Source organism: Medicago truncatula, chromosome 1, assembly GCF_003473485.1.
Source record: "Medicago truncatula cultivar Jemalong A17 chromosome 1, MtrunA17r5.0-ANR, whole genome shotgun sequence".
In the NCBI taxonomy this organism is placed as follows: Eukaryota; Viridiplantae; Streptophyta; class Magnoliopsida; order Fabales; family Fabaceae; genus Medicago; species Medicago truncatula.
In genome coordinates this window covers 5699268-5714459 of record NC_053042.1, presented here as the reverse complement: position 1 = coordinate 5714459, position 15192 = coordinate 5699268, and the positions used below count along the sequence as shown (strand labels likewise).

General features: G+C 35.7%; 2 protein-coding genes across 2 annotated transcripts in view; one reads left to right on the top strand and one right to left on the bottom strand.

The window, feature by feature from the left end:
• The first annotated feature begins 329 nt into the window (after nt 1–329).
• LOC11414525 (uncharacterized) lies at nt 330–2510 on the top strand. Its single transcript, XM_003589102.4, has 2 exons — nt 330–1425; nt 1613–2510. The coding sequence occupies exons 1-2, from the start codon at nt 591–593 to the stop codon at nt 2116–2118; spliced, it is 1341 nt and encodes a 446-aa protein (XP_003589150.1). The 5' UTR covers nt 330–590; the 3' UTR covers nt 2119–2510.
• Nucleotides 2511–5240: 2730 nt separating this feature from the next.
• The window catches only part of LOC11419184 (long chain base biosynthesis protein 1), a 33217-nt gene continuing 23265 nt past the window's right edge, over nt 5241–15192 (bottom strand). The window contains exons 11-13 of the mRNA XM_039832736.1: nt 5960–5983; nt 5663–5790; nt 5241–5562 (exon numbers count right to left, since the gene is read on the bottom strand). Of these exons, the coding sequence (XP_039688670.1) occupies nt 5386–5562; nt 5663–5790; nt 5960–5983 (329 nt within the window). The 3' untranslated portion in view covers nt 5241–5385. The remainder of the gene's footprint in view (nt 5563–5662; nt 5791–5959; nt 5984–15192) is intronic.

Genomic DNA, 15192 nt, shown 5'->3' with positions numbered 1-15192 from the left:
GCATTGAAAATGAAATTGTTTAACTTTTTGAAAAAATAACTTCTTTATTTAAAAACTTTAAAGAGTGCTTGCTAGTAAGACCCGACTTTTATAGCTTCTCTCATGATATGAGTAAGAAATGAAAGGATATCAAAACTTTTATAGCTCCTCTCATATCCTTAATCTTATACATTATGACAAAAAATATACTTAAAAAGGAAACTTTAATGAAAGAATCCCAATTTTTGGATATGACAGTAGAAAATATGACCTGAAAATAAAATAAAAAAATATAAATAAAACCATGAACATGCCCAAAAAGATGTCTTGTAACGGCAAACCAATTTATCGTTTTTTAATGAGTGTTTGTGGGTTCCCATAAACAAAATGAAAAGGAACTGACAAAGAATATGCACTCCAAGAAAAAAAAAAACTCATGTGTTACTTTTGGTTTTGGTAACAACTCGATTCTGCCACCTTTGATTAATCAAACCTTAGTCCACGCAAACAAATTCTCCATTTCATTTCCTTCCTTATTATTTTCTCCATCTTCATTTATATGCATAAGATATTGAAAGCAAAAATAGAAAGAGTAGAAAGAATCTGAATTGATGAGTCAATGGATACATGTACATGTTGCTATTATAGCAGCCTTAGTTGGATGTATTTCAACCCTTTTGTTTGTTTTCATGTTGTGGTTTTGTCATCACAAAAAAGATCAAAAGAGATTTGTTGAATCAAATAGCTTGAACAAAAGAGAAAGCCAAGAAAGAAATTTTGATCAAAGAAGAAAGAGCAAAGGAAGAAAAGATTTGTTCAACTGGAATGATCATCCATATCTAGCTTCTGATGCTATAGAAAATGGATGGTCAAGATTTGCTTTCACTAGCTACATGAGTAATATTTCATCAAAAAAATCAACTTCATCAACACTATTAGGATCATGTGGAGGTAGTGATGAATTTGGAAGAGAAAATGAGGCTGAAATAAACTGGGAAGTTTGTCAAGGATCAAATGAATTCATGCAGAAGGTTAGACTCAATCCTGGTTTAAAAGAGTGTTTTTTTCATCCTAACAACACTTCTACAAGTGTTGCTTCTGTTATTAGGACTTCTCTGCCTCTTCCTGGTCCTTTTTTGGGGAACCATGCATTTCCACAAGAAGCTTATTTTGAAATCACTATACTGTATTCTTCTTGGAATGGAGATTATGAGTTGGTAGGAAGAAGAGAAGGGGAGAAGACAAAACTACTCATTGAAGATAGTTCAAATGATGAAGGTGATTTGAAAAGTGTTGAAGAAATGAAAGTTGAAGGAAAAAGTGGAATAAGTGAATCTGTGATGTTTTCATTGGGGTTAACAGGTGGAGGAGGTGTTCCTTTAAGGGTTCCAGGAACTTATCCTAGAAGCATAGGGTTCAACTCAAATGGTTCTGTGTTTCTTGATGGTAATTATAAATTGCATTTATTTACCATTTGAAAACATTACATTTCTATAGGTCAAAATATGTTAGTCAATAGGTAACACTAATAAAATGCTGCACAAATTCACAAGTACTATAGTTTTAATACTTTTACAAATCTTGTTTCAATTTCTGTTTCTTTATGATATCTAATTGTAAAATTTGGTTACAGGAATGAAACTTGTATTTGAGTCTGAGAAAGCACAATGGGTAGGAACTGATACAGTAATTGGTTGTGGATTTGATCCAAGGCAAAAGAAAGTTTTCTTCACATTAGACTCAGAATTGGTGCATGTAATCCACTGTCAATCAGAGGAATTCAGCACTCCATTATGTCCAACTTTGGCTGCAAATATAGACATTATGGTTTTAGTTAATTTTGGACAAATTGCATTCAAATATGCTCCTGCAAATGCACAAAGAACACCAAATCCATGCTTCATAGCACCACTTGTACATTCCCCTGGTGCTGCACTTGGATTTGATGACAGTAAGGAACTATTCTCCATGGGAAGGATTGATTCTCCGTGGCAGAATCGATCGGCAACAAAAGAAAATCACATCAATGTGAATAATAACAATCTAGCATTTGATTTTGATGAAGAGTCTGAAGCTGACTTATTTGAAATTGTGTTGGATGGTTCAGAAAAATCACCATACTCAGTGTCCTTATCATAGGTTACAGCAAAGGTTGCATAGTCAAATGTAATTATGTTGTTTCTTTTAGCAGTTAAGTGTGTTCCTTTTGGCGTCTGATACATTTTTCAAATGTATGTATCAGTGTCTTACCTAGTATTCGTGTTTGTGTCAATATTTCATAGGCTCCGGCATTCGCATTTGAAATTATGTCTAGACACCAAAACATGTATACACTCATTTTTTTGCTGCTTGATAAAAAATGAGCATGTCTTTGCTGCACAATCATCAATTATCATTGAAGTCAATGATCTCGACCGTTGATGAAGATTGGAACGGCGAATATTTGATGTTATGGATTTGTCGAGTTACAATTTGAGTCATCTGATCTTTATCCAATTGATTAAATTGTCTAACAGCAGAAATTAAAGGAATTATTGACTAATATTACTGAATCATTCATTCCCATATATGAATGAATATTCAAAACACAGAAAGTGGTTCATGTAAACATTTTCTTTGTTGGTCCATGTAAAATAAATTGACAATGACATAGCAAAGTGGAATAAAGAATGAAAGAAAGAAAGAGGAAGTTACATCATTATTGCTACAAGACTAATATGCATTAGTTACTGTCATCATTAAGCAACAGTGTCTAATTGCCTTGGTGTATGTCTAATGTTTTGGTCTATGTTAATATTATAATTAGTCTACTTTTTCCAACTTTATCCTTAGTGGGAGATAAAACTTAAACTAATTACTATACTAATCGATTAAATACAAATGTTTTTATCTATCTTTAAAGAATTCACTCATATTCTCATATTTGATGGTCGCACTTCACCGAAACTAAAGAAGTCGGTGGCTTGGTGTGTGTGCCTGCATACAAGCAATAGTATTAATCAACTATCCTCATTTGAAGGGTTCATGCATCTAATCTAACTAAAATAATCTTTCATATTCCTGACAACCATGATTTTAATATTCTATACACTTACGTTGGTTGGTTTCAAAGCACCTTTCAACAAACTCCAATTGTGAAGTACAGAGGTGTTATATGTTGCATTTTATTATTAATTATTATTAAATTAAATTAAATAATTAAATAAAATCACACTTTCATCAAACTCCATTTGTGAAGGACAAAGGTGTTATGCGTTGAATTTTATTATCATAAAATAATAAAATAAAATCACACAATCATCGTGAGCTTCACTAAGTATGACTTTCTAAGGAACACAATATGGCACTAAACAAGTAAATGTCTCCTAGGAAGCACTCCCTCCGTCCCAAATTGTATGTCATTTTAGAAAAAATATTTGTCCCAAATTGTATGTCGTTTTACAATACCAATGAAAAATTAATGTTACTTTTCCTATTATATCTTTAACTATTTATTACTCTCTTTTCTTTTAATTTTTTCATTTATCTTTCTCATATCATTTATTGAGGACAATTTTGTAAAACAACTCATAATATCTCTTTCCCACACAATATTAATTACATTTCTTAATATGTGTGAAATGTCAAAAACGTCATACAATTTTGGACGGAGGGGGTAATAATTTAGAAAACAAAAATAAAGCATGATACTATGTCAAATGCATCCCTTTAAGATATTCTTATGTCTTAAATATCTTTGAATCCGCTATAAGATTAGTTTTATGTTATTTGAACAACCATTAATGAGACAACTAATGTGACAACCAAAAATAAATAAAGAAAAGTAGATTAATCTTTGATCACACTTTGTCAAAAAAAAAAAAATCAATCCTTGATCAGACACATCTAATTTTTTCAGAGTTGGACTGCCTCATTAATGTACGACTCCAAATATCAAAGTCATGTATTTTTTTGGAAGAACAGTATAACGCTCACGTTGAAATGATAACATGAAACCATTACAATTTGAGGAAGAAAATCATTAGACAATCGTATAAATTCAATCATGTTGCTATGAAGTTGTAAAATTTAGGAAGCACTTCTGTGAGTAACCTCTGTTTAAATGCCCTGTAATATAAAATTGTGTTACATTTGTTCTGTAATATTGTAGCAGTTATTAAACAGAAGAACTGCATTTTTCTACAAGAATAAGCTGCTAGTCATGACATTTCATTGGAAATAACGATCAGAATACAATGGGGAACATAATCGAAAAAACTGGACACAAGGTAAGTATATAGCCGCTCTAGCTAAGGAATGAGCTCCTACATTAGCTTGCATAACATATTTCAGAGGAACTTGGTAAGGAAGACAACTTGTTGACACTCAGTTATTATTGAGCAAAGTTTAGAAACTCCCTCCATCGGACCATTAATACATTACAATCCACTACACTCAGTCCTCTTGAGAACCTTCTCCAAATGCCAATTCAGAGTTACCTATGTACGGCTGTCAACATAGAGTTTTTAGATCGTCTACTTTTTTATGTTTTAAGTTATTAATGTTTTCCCTCTCATTCCCTCCAATGAACATTGGCTGCAAGAACAATGATAAACATTTTTTTTATCTATGTTATCTAGTGATGATGATAATTCAAGCCAAATCAATAGAGATTGGGCAAACATGAAACAGAGTGATCCTAGACCCTCCAAACGATGGATTTAAGCATCAGGAGGAAAGAGATGCGGGCAAATGCACCAATGAGACTTTAGTAGCGCGTTATAGTCTTCAATGCAATATATAAGTATATAACTCAGAGGAAGGCGATATTCCAGAATGAAAACATGGCCTGGAAGTATCATGAATGAATGACTATCAAAGCACGTTCAAGTAAGGATGACAAATGGCACGGTCTGTTAACACACCCAAAATAGTGAGCTGATATTGTCAATCCTATTTAAGAGCGGGAAGGCTAGCAGGTTGGCCTAATAGAAAGAAGAAGAAAAAAATTGTGCCAAACAATGACAGCCCAAACTGTCAAAACATACCCCCAAAAAAAGTGGAAATAAATGATAAGGGAAAGTTAACTTACATATTATAAGGGAAACAACGTTGGCTAGGTATTCAACAATGGTAGGGTCCTTCGGCCACCTTGTTGAACAATAAACTAATGAATGAATAGTGTAATGTTGGTATTCAAAGAGTGGATAGACAAAAAAAAAGGCTAATGCAAGTCATAAGCATTTCCCCAAATAATGATCAAAGAACAACATATACAAAAAAATTAAATAAAAAATATACTGTACCATGAGCTAGCCCAGAAAATATGACATAAATTACCAACTGCAGGACTTCCTGTGTCAACCTGGATTTCAAAATTCCTCACCTAAAAGTGGAATGAATAGAACTGACATTTTGATACATAGTTCATTTATGACCATCAAGGACTAATGCTGCAACCCTTTTCAATGACTCATATGCCTTGTGAAGATCAGACTCTGAATGCCCTGCAGAAACAAATAATCTAATTCCAACAGGTAATCGACACTTGTCCAATGTCGATCTTCTGGAAGCCACCACAAATACAGAATCTTCTTTCAAAACCTGTGGAATACAGAACATTAAGTACCAACAAAACTGAAAATAAGAAATGTATATTGTTCAGTCAAAAAATAAATAAACATCTTCAGACTGCATTTCTTACACGCTCGGCAATATTTTCAAGCAGATGTAGGTCATCTTTCAAAGAACCCGTTGAATTCTTTAATCTCAAATAAACAATTGGCGACTCTGGATGACTTGCAATTGTGAAGCCTAGTATTTTCGACAACCCTGCAGTAGCCAATGCATCAGAATCAAAGTTCTTAAATTATAAAATCCTTGTTTTATACTGGCAAAGGCATAAATAAACATCAATTCAAACTGTTGTGTGCAAGCCAAATTGTGGACACTGCTGCGATACAGTTCCATTCATGACAGTAGCAATGAGATCAAACCCTACCTTTCCATAAAACATCAATATTGTGAAGTTGAAAAACACAAGAAGGGGGGGTTGAATTGTGTTTTCTTTTTCTCTTAAAAAAAACTTCTTCTGAAAAAACTTCAGAAGCAGTTTGATTGCTTCTGATGAAATGATCAGAGTCAGATTGCAGCGGAAAAGAACAGAGCAGAGAAAAGAAAGACAAAGACACAAGCAGTTATCCTGGTTCCTTCCACAACACGGAAGTAGTCCAGTCCCCCTTGCACTTCCAAGGAGATTTCACTATAATCACAAAGATTACAACTGCTCAATACTTTCTAAGTATGAGACTTCACAACAATGCTCAAGCACACACGCAAGAGTCTTCCAATGCTCAAGCACTAAGCAAGAGACTTCTAATGCTCAAGCACGCAGGCAAGAGACTTCTAATCAAACAAAAATACAGAGAATTGAGTTTGAGTTGAACACTTGATATACAATCAGTGGTGTTCACAATACAATACAGTAAAGACCCTAGACTTTGAATTTCTAAGATATATCAAATCAGTGCAGAAATTCAGTGTGCTTTGTAGAATCAAATTGACAGAGTTTTGGCGCTTTTGAACTTATGTATCTCTTTTTTCAATCTTCAAGTCTTCACTCTTTTATATAGAGGCGTGAAAGAGACGTTGAGATAATCAGCACGTCTAAAGAGTCGTTTGAAATCCTTTGATTATCCACCAGTGATCCTTTGCCTGATTTGGGTGTAGTCCTTTGAAGAATACGCTTCAAATTCATTCCCATCTTGAACGTACAAATTCTGCAGGCATGGTTGTTGTTTTGTCTTGTAGCGTAGACAGAAAACAGAGTAGTGGAGGTAGTGGTTGTACACTTGTACTTTGTCAACTCTATTAACGAGAGACAAGTGCTCAGTGCTATCCATATATCCGTTGATACCTCCCTTTCAATTCTTCGTTCTTCTTGGATAAGACTGAATTGAGAATCAGCTACTTTGAATCTTCAGTTTGATTAAAGGATCAAACGTAGCTTCTGGTGAAGATATTGCTTCTGATGAAAACTTTTGCTTCTGATGACCTTCTGCTTCTGATGACGTCATCACTTCAGAAGCACTTCAGCTTCAGGAGCAGTTTTCTTCAGATGCTCAGAATTTCTTTTTCTTTTCATTGTTCTTCCAAGACCTATTGAAATAACTTGAGTAGCTTTTGGTCCTGTACACTTGAACAATTATTAGTAATAACCAATTGACAATTTTTAATACCTTGTTATCATCAAAACTTAATAAGGTTCATTGTAAAACTTAATAAGCTCCCCCTGAATCTAATAGATCTTTAAGGTGAGGTTTGTAAGCTCCCCCTGAGTTCTATTCTTATTAATTAAATTTCAATAAAATACTCATAAAAATAATATCAGAAGTATTTAAAAAAGTTTAGAAGTGGTTATAGTGGGGCTCAGTGCCTTAAAATACTATACATTTACTCCCCCTTTTGTCATCAACAAAAAGAATAAAAACAAAAGAAAGAGTATCAGAGCAAAACAAAACAAAAGAATAAACATATAACCTTTAAAAATAGTATTTCAGAGCAAGCAGCATTAAAAACAGTAAATATTATCAGAGTTAAAACTTGTAAAATATATTGAAGGTGAGAAGCACAAGATCCAGAAATAATGATAATATATATATATAGAAAAGTTAAGATACAAATGCAGTGCAACTAAAGTACTTAGAACAAAGATTAAAACAAGCAAAAAAAATTGGTGTGCAACTAAGGTTGGGCTTGCTTGTACATCTGTTCCAAAAGATACTTAATCTGCTCATCCTTCTTATTGAGTAGCTCATCCTTTTCTCTCATTCTTCTTTTATACCCAGCATGAATTCTTGCAGCCCTTGTGATGTACTCTTCTTCTGGGTAGAAAGGAGTGATGTCCAGTAGAGGCACGTAATTCAGCTCTTTCACTCTAGCTGCTTCATGCATATCATCCAACATCTTTTGCAGCATGGCAGAGTGAGATGAGACACACTTAGAGCTTAGCTGATCCAGCAGGTCATCAAAACTCTTTTTCAGATCCATCCATTGATTAAGATAGTGAATAGGAGGTACATGAACTGTTCTGCGAAGAATCAGTGTCTGAATCTCATCACTAAGCCTGATTAGCTGTTCATCTATATACTCAGATTCAAGGATAGAGTCAGGGATGGTTGAAGGTTCAGATTGAGTTGTATGAGATGTGGAGGGTTGGTCAGAGGCTGTTTGTTGGTCAGAAGAGGTTAGGTCAATTATTGGTGGTTCTGGTTGTTGTTGTTCTGTTGTTTGATGGTCAGAAGATGTTTGTTGTTGGTCAGAAGCAACTTGTTCAGAAGCAACTTGTTCAAAAACAGCTTGTTCAGGAACAGTTTGCTCAGGAACAGTTTGCTCAGGGATGGTTTCTGTTTGTTGGTTTTCTAACACAGTCTTTCCAGGGACTATCTTAGAGGCCTTTGTAGGTGTAGGTTGCATTTCACCACCTAAGTGTTTTTCTAAATTGTGTAGGGTTGAGGGTTCTTGTTGTTGGGGGATTTCTGAAGTAGTTGCTTCTGAAACTACTTCAGAGGCTCTTTGTGGAGTTTGGTCATTTTGTGGGTTTGTTTGGTTAGGTTCTTGGTTGGGTTGAGGGTGTTGTACACTAACAGGTTCTGGAATTTCTGGATAGAGTGGATGAGTAGTAGGCAAATTGAATTTCTCACATAGTTTAATTCTATTTTTAGAAAATTCTATTTGAGTTTGCTCATAGTCAAGTGTTCCAAATTCTGTTAGTTTGGTAGGTTTGGTTTTTAGAAGTTTGTCTATGTGTTGGCTAAGGGGTTGGTCATCTGATTCTGTTGATGATGATGAGGGTGAAGAGGGTAGAGAAGGAATCTGAGTATAGATGTCAGGTTTGGATGAATTACCTGAAGATTGAGCTTCTGGATGAACTGCTTCTGGAGCATTTGATACTGGTTCTGATGAAGTAGCTCCTGAAGCTTGCTTATTCTTCAAGGCTTGAGAAAGCAAAGTTGCTCCATACTGAACTGTTTCTTGCTCTAACTGAGATGCTAAAGCAGCAATGACAAGAGTAGGCACATACCCTGCAGCCTTGAGACGCTCATCCCTTTGCTTCTCATACAATTCCTTCATCCTTTTCCTTTCTGCTATCTTGGATGCAGAATACTCCCTAGCATATTGCTTTAATTCCTCAGAAGCTTCAAAACTGGGCATAACTATAGTCTCAGAAGTTATAGTTCTTTTTGCCTTCTTGGGACTTGAGTCCTCTTCCCAGTTTTCTTCCAGTTCTTCCAACATTTCCTCCCTTCGTCCTTCAGCTGTCTTCAGATTCCTTGAAGATCTCTTCCTTTTGATGGTTTGAAGAGCAGCTTCTCTTTTCTTCTTAGGACTCTGAGGCTCTTCAGATGCAGCTTGTTCAGAAGCAGGTTGTTCAGAAGCAAGCTGTTCTGCAGTTTTTTGAGCATTCCTTGTCCTTTTTCTGATGATTGGAACTTCATCTAAGTTCTCCACTTCCTCTTGAATAGTGGACAAGGTTGATTTTTCCTTCTTAGCTTTCTGATGCTTCTGAGCACCCTTCTCAGTAGCATCTTCAGCCAGATATTCTTCCTTGGTGATCTGCTTCTTCTTTGACTTTCTGCCTTTGGCCACAGGCAGATCACCACCATACATCTCCTCAGGGACATCTTTCAAGCTGATCTTCTTCTTGTAAGTTTTGTAGAAGTCCAAGATGTAGGCCCTTTGCACATCCAGTGGATCCTTCTTGCAGATAGGGATGTGATGAGTGACTAGATCAGATATTGCATCAGATTCATGCATATCAGAATCTAGTTTCTTGTGAGCATTTGCTGGAATCAATTTCATCTTCACAAGTGTTGATGCATTGATTATCTTCCCAGTTACTGCTCCCAGCTTCTGGTTATCATAGATGCCCACATCCTTCAAGGCACTTAGAATTCCTCCTTCTTGAAAGATTACAGAGAGCAACCTTCCATAAGGAACAAACTTCCTGTTCTCCATCTGACTCTTCTTTAGTTCCTTGATCATGTATTTGAACATGTACTTGGGAACATTCATCGTGGTCTCTTGAGTGATGGTGTGATGCAGAAAAACCTTGTGACCAAGTGACGGTTGATCACTTCCTCCACCTTTGGGAAAGATGTTCTCATTCTGAATCTTCAGCAGCAGCTTCTTCTCAATGCTCAAAGTGCTGTAAGGTTGAGCAACCTTAGACCCATAGATGGTCTCATTGACAATTTCCTTCCAAGAGCTGGTTCTGGATTAGGAATCTCTTCTCCAAAGTACTTGCCAGAGGTATCCCTTCCCATGGCTTGAGCAATAACCTGCTCATTTATGGTTACAGGAATTCCCATGACATTTGATCTAATCTCTGTACCGGTGAAGGAGAGTAGACCCATTTCTTCTCTGGTTTTTCCCTTCAGAGTAGGATCAACCAGAATCAGTTGAGCTTCTTCCTGTCTAGCAGCATCAATGTCAAAGACTGAAGCCCTTACCCAGAATTGTCTGACCAGAACTTCATATGTTGGACCATTGAGAAGACTGAAGTAACTCATCAGCTTTTGCTTCTTGTACAACCTTACTAAGTCACATCCATGGTGAGTTAAGGAGGCGAAATCCACTGGATTTTCTGCTTGAATGATTAACTCCCATTCTTCAATAGACATGGTTCTTCCTTTAATCTCATACGCAGGAATATCTATTTCCATATTTGATGATGAACCACCAGCAGAACTTGAGCTTTCCATTGATTTGAAGGAGTTTTAGGGTTCTACGGTGTTTTGAGAGGAAGAGTGAATGCGCTTACTTTCGCAGAGGGTTGAGAAGAAAATAGAAAGTGTTTGTTGTGAAGTGAGTAGTGTGTGAATTGACTTAGTGTTTTTTAAGTAAAACGTTTGTAATTCAGAAGAGACAAACAAACATAGCATTAATGACAAATTGGGGGCGCGTGTTAGTATGTTAAAAAGCAAATAAAACATCATTGCCCTTTTTGTTATACTCCAATACAAATAGACCACGTCAGAGACTCTTCAGAAAACTACCTTTTGGGTAATGGGACAGCTGTTACAAAAAGTAACTGCCAACGTTCCCACTAACCTTGCTATTCAGAAGCAAAGAATACCGCTTCTGAAGTTTTAGCGCTGACGTCATCTTCAGAAGCACATTTTCCTCAGAACCTCAGTTAAGAGCTTCTGATGGACCAGATGCTTCTGAATAGACTTCAGAACCAAACTTCTTATTCAGAGGCAAGCAATTTTTCAATCAGACACAAAATGCATGTTCAAATTTTTCTTAATAAAATCAAATCTTTCAACAGATAAAGGTTTTGTAAATATATCAGCCCATTGATGTTCAGTATCAATGAATTGTATATCTAAAATCCCTTTTTGAACATAGTCTCTGATAAAATGGTGTTTGATTTCAATATGCTTGGCTCTTGAATGTATAATTGGATTCTTTGACAAACAAATAGCAGCAGTATTATCACAATAAATGGGAATACTGTTAGCATTAATCTGATAGTCTTCCAACTGATGTTTCATCCAAAGTAGTTGTGTGCAACAACTTGCAGCTGAAATGTATTCTGCTTCTGCTGTAGACATAGCAATAGTTGCTTGTCTTTTGCTTGCCCAGGATATCAGATTCTCTCCCAGGAATTGACAATTTCCACTGGTTGATTTTCTTTCAATCCTGTCACCAGCATAATCAGCATCATAGAATCCAATCAACTTATAATCTAGGGATTTCCTATACAGGAGTCCAAGATTAGTTGTTCCTTTCAGATACCTGAAGATTCTCTTAACTGCAGTTAAATGAGATTCTCTAGGATCTGATTGAAATCTTGCACACAAGCATACACTGAATAAAATATCAGGTCTAGATGCAGTGAGGTATAACAGAGAACCAATCATACCTCTGTATAGCTTCTGGTCTACTACTGTTCCAGTATCTTCTTTGCTTAAGGTGCAGGTTGGATGCATTGGAGTGTTCATCACTTTACAATCTTCTAGCTTGAACTTCTTCAGAAGCTCCTTTGTATATTTTGTTTGATGAACATATACTCCTTCTTTACTTTGATTGATTTGAATTCCAAGAAAGAACTTCAATTCTCCCATCATACTCATTTCAAATTCATCCTGCATTAACTTAGAAAATTCTTTGCAAAGAGATGCATTAGTAGAACCAAATATTATATCATCAACATATATTTGCACAATCAAAATATCTTTCTTAAGAGTCCTTCTGAAGAGTGTTGTGTCAACTTGTCCTCTTTCAAAATTATTTTTAATTAAGAAATTATTTAGTCTATCATACCAAGCTCTGGGAGCTTGTTTCAAGCCATATAGTGATTTCTTAAGTTTATAAACATGGTCAGGATGCTTAAGATCCTCAAACCCAGGAGGTTGTTTAACATACACTTCTTCTTCAATGACACCATTAAGAAAGGCACTTTTGACATCCATTTGATATAATATTATGCCATGATTAATTGCGTAGGATAGAAGTAACCTGATTGCTTCCAATCTTGCAACTGGAGCAAATGTTTCAGTGTAATCAATGCCTTCTTGTTGACTGTAGGCTTGAGCAACAAGTCTGGCTTTGTTTCTGGTTACTTCTCCTTGTTCATTCAGCTTGTTTCTGAATACCCATTTTGTTCCAATAATGTTCTTCTGAAAAGGTTTGGGTACCAGATCCCACACATCATTCCTTTGGAATTGATTTAGCTCTTCTTGCATAGCTAATATCCATCCATCATCTGAGAGAGCTTCTTCAACAGTTTTAGGCTCAATTACTGAAAGCAATCCTATTAATGACTCTTCTTGTCTGAAATGTGATCTTGTTCTTCTAGGACTATCTTTGCTTCCAATGATTAGCTCATCAGGATGTGAAGATTTGTGCTTGAATTTAGGTTGAATAACCTGCTGAGTGTTATCTTCAAAATCCTCAGAAGCACTTTCATTCTGTACTATTGGACTAGGTTCTGCTTCTGAATTAGACTCAGCTTCTGGAGTGATTTCAGCTTCTGGACTAGATTCAACTTCTGTATACTTTTCAGAATCAGAAGGTTGATAAGATTCTGATGCATCTTCAGAATCAGTTGTACCTGCATTACTTTCACTTTGCTCTGGAGTTTTACTTCCAGGCTCTCTATCATCAAATTTTACATGCATAGATTCTTCAACACAATGTGTTTCTGAATTATACACTCTGTACGCATTTGACCTTTCAGAGTAACCTAAAAAGATTCCTCTTTGAGCCTTGGCATCAAATTTCTTCAGATAGTCTTTAGTGTTTAAGATGTAACAAGTACATCCAAACTGATGAAAGTAAGAGATATTGGGTCTTCTTTCTTTAAAGAGTTCATATGCTGTTTTCTCCAACATAGGTCTGATATAGATCCTATTTTGAATATAACATGAAGTATTAACTGCTTCTGCCCAGAAATGTTTAGCTAAGTTATTTTCATGGATCATGGTTCTGCCCATTTCTTGTAAGGTTCTGTTCTTTCTCTCTACAACCCCATTTTGTTGTGGAGTTCTAGGAGAAGAAAATTCATGGAGAATCCCATGTTTTTTACAAAAAAGTTCAAATGGCTCATTTTCAAATTTTCCACCATGATCACTTCTGACTTTCAAAATTTTCAATTCTTTTTCAGATTGTATTTGAGTGCAGAAGCTGCTAAACACTTCACATGCATAGTCTTTACTTTTAATGAATTTTACCCAAGTCCATCTGCTGTAATCATCAACAATGACTAATCCATATTTACTTCCATATAAAGATGCAGTGTTAACTGGACCAAAAAGATCAATATGGAGTAATTCTAAGGGTCTGGAGGTTGATACAATGTCTTTAGATTTGAAAGAACTTTTCACAATTTTCCCTTTCTGACATGCACCACAAAGTGCATCTGAATGATAATCAATGTTAGGCAATCCTTTGACTAGTTGTAACTTGCTAATTTTAGAAATTAATCTCCAATTAGCATGTCCCAACCTTTTATGCCATACCCATTTTTTATCATTCATTGACAGAAGGCAAACTACCTTCTGATCAGCCAGATCAGAGAAATTTATTTTATAGACATTCTCAACTCTCTTTCCCTTGAATGTAATGGATTTGTCATCCTTGTTGACTAGTGTGCAGTTGGTCTTACTGAACATTACATCATACCCATTGTCACAAAATTGACTAATGCTCAATAGGTTATGCTTCAGACCATCTACTAGCCACACATTATTAATTGAGATGGAGGAATTACCAATAGTACCTGTACCAATGATCTTTCCAGTTTGGTTGCCACCAAACTTCACTTCTCCTCCATCTTTCATTGTAAGGGTAAGGAATAAAGCTTTCTCTCCAGTCATGTGCCTTGAACATCCGTTGTCTAGGTACCATGACCTTTGTTTCTCTCTTGCCCTTAGGCACACCTGCAGTTTTAGCCAATTCAGATTTAGGTACCCATATCTTCATGGGTCCTTTTGGGTTAGTTTTGGAGGTTTTACTTTTCCTCCCTTGTACCTTAGGGTGAATGCTGAGTGGCTTCTGATCATTCAATACTTTAGGTTTAACACCTTTGGGTATTGTTTTCTCAGAAGCAGTAGCTGCTTTGTTCTTCTGATCCTTTTGTTTTGGGATTTTAGATTCTGGTTTAATCAGATTCTGATGAACAGGTTCTGATCTTTTCAGAATTTTAATCTTTTGACTCTTAGGATTAGATTTTGTCATAACCTTGATCTTGAGGTTTTCTGGCTTTGATGTGATCTTAGCCTGTGAACCAGAAGCTTCAGGTTTTGACTGAACAGCAGTTACAACATTTGTACCTTCATGCACAAAGGTGGATTTCAATCCATCCTTGATACAATCACAGTAGCTCTTGAGACTGTATTCTTTGGATTTCTCCTCAGAATATCCAATCCCTTTGCCTTTGTTCTTGTATGTGCTGTAGATCATAGAAGCAACTTTGCTTCTGTCTATTCCAGCCATAATAAAATCATCCAAGGCAATCTCATGTTTATTGCCTGAACCTTTATCACATTTTTCTTGTAGCTTCTGACAAAGACTCTTGAGTCTATCTTCATATGTTGTTGATATGAGGTTAAACCCTTTGAGTTCTTCTTCAGAAGCTTTCAGTTCCAATAGAGTTGTCTTTTGTTGTTTCATCAAATCAACATATTTTTCTTTTAAATCTGTCAACTCATTGGTTCTGTGTTCAAA